Source organism: Macaca nemestrina, chromosome 1, assembly GCF_043159975.1.
Source record: "Macaca nemestrina isolate mMacNem1 chromosome 1, mMacNem.hap1, whole genome shotgun sequence".
Classification (NCBI taxonomy): domain Eukaryota; kingdom Metazoa; phylum Chordata; class Mammalia; order Primates; family Cercopithecidae; genus Macaca; species Macaca nemestrina.
In genome coordinates this window covers 41,380,460-41,387,164 of record NC_092125.1, presented here as the reverse complement: position 1 = coordinate 41,387,164, position 6,705 = coordinate 41,380,460, and the positions used below count along the sequence as shown (strand labels likewise).

The window sequence follows — 6,705 nt, the reverse complement described above, 5'->3', positions numbered from 1 at the left end:
GAACAGGCATTATACATGCCCTCATTTTCATCTAGGATGCTAGGACAGATATATTTAGCCAAGCAAATTAAGTAATCACACTGACTTTAAAAGCACCTTCCATGGTATCACTCTTTAACACATATGTTAAAAATCCACCACATGATGGGCACAAAAGATACAGCGGAAAAATCAGACACAGGTCTTGTATTTTTGGGGCTTACAGTTTAGTTGAGAGACAGTCACTTAAACAAGTAATTACAACCACATGTGCTTGAACACACATTAGGAGAGGTAGAGAGAAACTTCCTTCAGTGCACATGGCAGGAATAATTAATCTCACTGGTAAGTCAGGGAAGAAGACTGGAGCTGCTGAGGTGTGGCAGGTGGAATTCTAAGATGACCCCTGATGATCCCTGCCTTTGTGTAATCCCCTCGCCTTGAGTGGGAGAGACCTGTAACTTGCTTTTAATCAATGGAACATGGCAAAGGTGAAGGGATTTTTGCAGAGATGATTAACATCCCTAAGCAGTTGGCTTTAAGTTAATCAAAAGGGAGAATATTCTGGGTGGGCCTGGACTAATCAGGTGACTCCTTTAAAAGAAGGTCTAGAGGTGAGAAACTTAATGAAGCAGAGATTCTGTCTGCCTCCATTGCTGGCCTTGAAGAAGCAAGCTTTCATGAATTCTTTTTTTTTTTTTTTTTTTTTTTTTTTGAGACGGAGTCTCACTCTGTCGCCCAAGCTGGAGTGCAGTGGCCGGATCTCAGCTCACTGCAAGCTCCGCTTCCCGGGTTCACGCCATTCTCCTGCCTCAGCCTCCCGAGTAGCTGGGACTACAGGCGCCCGCCGCCTCGCCCGGCTAGTTTTTTGTATTTTTTTAGTAGAGCCGGGGTTTCACCGGGTTAGCCAGGATGGTCTCGATCTCCTGACCTCGTGATCCACCCGTCTCGGCCTCCCAAAGTGCTGGGATTACAGGCTTGAGCCACCGCGCCCGGCCAGCTTTCATGAATTCTATAGCTACAGATGAATTCCACCTTGGAAGCAGATGCTTCCTCTGTCAAGTCTCCAGATGAGAATGCAGCATAGATAACACCTCAATCTCAGCTTTGCGAGACCCTGAGCACAGGGCCCAACTAAGCCGTGCCCAGACTCCTGACCCGTGAAAACTGTGACATAGTACATGTGTGTTATTTTAAGCCATTAAGTTTGTGGTAATTTGTCATGCAGCAATGGAAAACCAACCCAGTGATAGATTAGACAGGACTAACTTGCCTTCCTGGAGAAAGAAGATTTTGAGCCCTGAGGCTTTCAATAGCATTGCTGAACAACAGGACCCCTGTTGACTTTTCTGTATCCTTCATGTGAGATCCAGGCCAAGTTTATATCTAATAAATGAGGTCTCCTGCCTGCTTTCTTTAGGGTTTCCTGTCTCGTACTCAATGAAACTATCTACTCAATGTTAGAGTTGAGGACAAAAAAGTGCATTATTTTCCCTACTAGTCTAAATGTACCTCCCTTTATGCAACTAACGTGATACTGACAAACTTTACAAAATTATATTTTTCCAAGTAGGATTCAATTTTCTCATTTTTCAGTTCATTTAATCAGTTAACCAATGATTATGGAGCAGCTGCTACGTGCTAAGCATGGTGAAAGACTGAAGGACAGTGGAGAGTTGGCTCTACCCTTTGAGGAGCTTAAGAAAGAAGCCTCAAGTAACAGAAAAAGTTAAAGAGCAATAGAACGCTAAACTCTAAATGTAGGAATGAAAAAGTATTTCCTGAGTGCCCAGGAATAATGAGTTTTATTTTGATTTTACAAGGTTCTTCCTCAGAAAAAAACGGAGGGTCTTGGGTGTGTTCTTGGATTCCAGCTGAATAAATACATGCAACAGTAGTTTGTAATCCGTTAACCAATCAGATGCACACCCTGCTTATTCAGAATTTTAGAATAATTTTGAAAACATCGAGATGAAACTGAGTTACCCAACCAATGCCTCAACAAGTTTTATTTAACAAGTAATGTATACTGAACACCTGCTATATGCCAAGCCCTGGACCAGATACTGAGAATCCGGTGGTGTGTGTGTCAGAACATTTTAAACCATAACTAATAGAAAACTTGATACGAATAACTTAAACAATAAACAAACTTATTATCTAACCAAACAAGGAATTCCAAGGTAGATCAGTGTCAGACTTGTAGAAAAATGTTATTTTTGTCTTTTAAGATATGGAGTCTTGCTCTGTCACCCAGGCTGGAATGCATGGGCATGATCATCGCTCACTGCAGCCTTTGAAGTCCTGAACTCAAACAATCCTCCAACCTTAGCCTCCTGAGAAGCTGCGGCTACAGGCAAGTGCCACCATGCCTGGCTAATTTTTAGTTTTCTTCTGTGGAGATGGGGTTTGGCTTTATTGCCCAGGCTGGTCTCAAACTCCTGACCTCAAGGGATCTTCCCACCTCAGTTTCCCAAAGTGTTGGGATTGCAGATGTGAGCCACTGTACCCAGCCAGATTTGCAGAAAACAGATAATGCAACACATCTCATCAACATAATTAAGCATCTGAGCTCTTTGTATTTTTCCATTCTCTTTTCTTTCAGACAATGGCTTGTTCTTAGCTGTCTCCCCTCATGGTTATAAGACAGCTGCCATGTTCCAGACACATCTCACAATGCTGTCTAGTAAAGAAACAAGTGCTGTTTCTTCTCATGTGTTTTATTTTTCATCATTGGGGAAGAATCTTTCCCAGAAATTCTCAGCAGACTTTCCATCCTGAAGCACATGGCTTCAGGAAACTGGAGGGTTCAACAGAACTGGGGTTCTACCAAACAGAGGAAGGCGAATGAACGGTGGCTGAACAGACCAGCTACTAACAGCACCAGGTAATGGTTAAATAGACTGCCCCTGCATTGAGGGACAGAAACAATGTCACGGATGACATACAATTACAAACTGTAACAGATACGTGATCAGAGAGAATCCTGCACATAGCAAGGTCATGGATCCAGAAGGGCCAGGCACTCTGAGGAAGTGAAAGATGAGTAGGAGTTTGCCAGGCAAAGAAGTAAGCTGGGAAGTCCCTGTAAACACAGGAAAGCAATCTGTGCAAAGACACACGTGTCTTCTTAATTCTCACACCTTTCACACCTTCAATCCTACAAGCACTGTGGAGTATACATTTTTTTTTTCTTTTTTTGAGACGGAGTCTCGCTCTGTCTCCCAGGCTGGAGTGCAGTGGCTGAATCTCGGCTCACTGCAAGCTCCGCCTCCTGGGTTTACGCCATTCTCCTGCCTCAGCCTCCCGAGTAGCTGGGACTACAGGCACCTGCCACCTCGCCCGGCTAGTTTTTTGTAATTTTTAGTAGAGACGGGGTTTCACCGTGTTAGCCAGGATGGTCTCGATCTCCTGACCTCGTGATCCGCCCGTCTTGGCCTCCCAAAGTGCTGGGATTACAGGCTTGAGCCACCACGCCCGACCGGAGTATACATTTTTAAGTTTTATTTTCAGACTTTTAGGGGAAGCTTGGTGACAATAAGTGAGTTCTTTCAATTGCTACAAAACAAGAGTTTGCATCTAAGTATTTGACCCCCATAAACATGCATTTTTCCTAAAAAGAAGCCAGGATTTTAGTAAGCCAAATCAGCTGTACCCTTTACCCCCAGTCATTCCTCTGGGAGGTTTTACTGATTTGTACTTTTCCAGGAAAGCAAGGAAGGAATTCTTAAATTTGTTTTTTCAGAGACTTTAATAAATTCATTAGTCATCAATGCAGGACCTTCATCTCTTCAATTTTTCACTGGAAGATGGGAGAAGTCATAATTCACTGTCATATCTGGCTCCCAGTTTTGACATTTGCAGGAAATTGGTCCCCTCTGAACTTCCTGAATGCTCATAAAAGTTATTTCCAGCGGGCACGGTGGCTCACGCCTGTAATCGCAGCACTTTGCGGGGAGGCCAAGGTGGCCAAATCACCTGAGGTCAGGAGTTTGAGACCAGCCTGGCCGACATGGTGAAACCTCATCTCTACTAAAAACACAAAAATTATGCAGGCATGGTGGCAGGCTTCTGTAATCCCAGCTACTCATGAGGCTGAGGCAAGAGAATTGCTTGAACCCAGGAGGCAGAGGTTGCAGTGAGCTGAGATCGTGCCACTGCACTCCAGCCTGGGCAACAAGAGTGAAACTCTGTCTCTAAATAAAAAAAAGTTATTTCGGGCCCAGATCAGATGGACATCTAAAGACTATCCTGTCTCAAAAATGTGTTAATGATCATTTCAGCTCAAGTTAAACACTAACATATTAATACAGCCTATGGGATTACAAAAAAGTGAGCAAGGAATTCATTCAAGACTGGAAAGAATTATCCTCTCATCCAACACTCCCATTTCACAAGGGTGTGGAAGTCAAGGCCCAGCGACACAGGATTTTTTCCCCATCACGTTGTAAGCCAGGGACCTCTGGCTGGTGACACCCTGCCCATGCCTCAGTGGCCACGCTACCTGCTGCAGGAGATGGTCGGCCCACTCGGCCTGGGTGGGGAGTTTTATTGAGTGATAAAAGCAGCTTTCAGTGGAGAGGGGATGCAGGGGTGGTTCCCCTACCCAAAGGCAGGAAAGTCCCCCCAGTGCAGGTGAGTCTGAGGCTTTTATGGGCTCAGAATAGGGGAGGGGCAGGTCGTAGGTAGTGCTGGAAAAGGCAACATTCAATTGGTTAAAAGGCATTAGTCAGAAAGAATTAATTGGGAAAGAGCAGACAAACAGGAACAGAAGTTCTCACTCTAGGTCATGGGTTTCATTTGGGACCAGCAGCCTAGTGTTTCAGCCTTCAGGCTGTTTTTGGCTTGAAGGTGGGGTTTCAGCAGGGACCTGCCCCTATCTGCCTAGACATTTGGCTGCCTCCTGTCACTATCACCAGGGGCGTCAGGGGGGTTCCTCTGCCTGTCAAGGTTGCCCTCGCTCTAGAAGCAGAGCTTTGGCCAGAAGCTACCACAGAACAGGAGTGGGAGAGAGAGGAGGAGCTGGGTGACAGAGCAGAAGCATTTTGGGGAACTGATCCTTCAGGCAGCATCTGATGTACTTCCTCTCTCCTCCACACTCCACCCCCACTCACCCTCTCTCTCTGCTTCTTTCCTTTTCTCTCTCATGGTAGGGTTATGAGTCAGTTGTCAAAAGGTGGGGACATTTCCTGATGCATTTGCAACACTGAGAAGTTATCTTAAGGGAGGCTGGGCCCCATTCTACTCATCTGGCCCGGAAAGTGAACACCTTGGGGGCCACTACGGCAGCCCTGCTGGGGGAGACGCCCCAACCTATCTTCTCCCTGTCTCCTGGCAGCTCTCTTGGCCTCCTGGTTTCTACCTGATCATGTCCCTGGCAGAGGCCATCAGCCTCTGGAATGAAGGGGTGCTGGCAGCTGACAAGAAGGACTGGAAGGGAGCCCTGGACGCCTTCAGTGCCGTCCAGGACCCCCACTCCCGGATTTGCTTCAACATTGGCTGCATGCACACTATCCTGAAAAACATGACTGAAGCAGAGAAGGTGAGTGGAGGTGCCTCTTTCCGGGCCTCCTCTGTGCATTTGTTATTATGATTCTCAACCCCATTGCATTTCAGAAATCTAACCTCTGGGGAGATTGGAAAGAACAAAAGTTGTCCAAGCTCCACCCCTAGACAGCCTGATTTAACTGGTCTGGGAGAGGCCCCAGGCAGCCAGTTTTAAAAGCTTTCCAGGTGGTTCTGAGGGGCAGCCAGGGTTGCGTCTTTCTCCATCTTCTAAATTAAAATCATTCCACAAGTATCTTTAACACCTTTGTGAAAGCTGCCCTAGTCGTACTTTCTTCTACACAGAACTCCTTCTGGGCACAGAATCTCTATCTATCCCAGCACTTTACACCTGATTATTGATTCTAAGGCACCTCCTTTTGCTTTCCAAGATTTTCATGTGTGTTGACTTTGCCTGTTCAAGAGATTTAAGGGAGGCATTTACAAAATATAGCTTTTACCCCAAGTGACAATTCTGATCAATTATAAAGGAGACCCCTTTAAGGATGCCGAGGCTGGCAAGAGGAAATTGTACTGTGGTTGATTAGTGATATCTGCTGGGGGCATGGTGTGGGATGTCTCGCATCTTTTTCGTTATGTTTTCTCACTCAAATACCGTAGTATGGAGGTAAGCATTCTCAATAATTATTTTTTGGATTGGTCGTGGTAAGGTGGGAAGGGTGTGGATCAAATCCTAGCCTCTGCCTCTCTCTGGACTTTCAGTCTTAAGCAAGCTATGTAGTCTGTGTAGACATCTGGCTTTCAGCTTCCTGAGTTTCTAAATATCATGAAAATTAAGTGAGATGCCAAACTATTAATGTCCTATGGAACTTCACACCACTGTATAAGAGTTAGCTATTATTTTTACCGTTTACTGCCAGTCTTTGCAAAGTGTGGATGTGTGGACAAATGGCTGACTCCCCAGGTCCCTTAAAGAACCAGTGCCTTCCACACTCCAACAGCAGGTAAACAAGCCTCAGCCACACCCTCCTGACAGGAAGACAGAGAAGTGACTGAAATGTTCTCACATAGCTTGACAAGTCAATCTCAGGCTCCAAGGCAGAGCATGCCAGGACTCCCTGCCTCTGGCTGGAGGGAGGACAGTGGCCCCACCTCCTCTCAGGGGCCTGTTGAGGGGCTGAGTGAACAGCACCACACATTCTGAGGGCTGATGGACACAAA

At 45.8% G+C, this 6,705-nt stretch overlaps 1 protein-coding gene across 1 annotated transcript in view; it reads left to right on the top strand.

The window, feature by feature from the left end:
• The first annotated feature begins 5,103 nt into the window (after positions 1-5,103).
• The window catches only part of LOC105484568 (neutrophil cytosolic factor 2), a 36,103-nt gene continuing 34,501 nt past the window's right edge, over positions 5,104-6,705 (top strand). Inside the window, exon 1 of the mRNA XM_011746331.3 lies at positions 5,104-5,521. Within this exon, the coding sequence (XP_011744633.1) occupies positions 5,348-5,521 (174 nt within the window). The 5' untranslated portion in view covers positions 5,104-5,347. The remainder of the gene's footprint in view (positions 5,522-6,705) is intronic.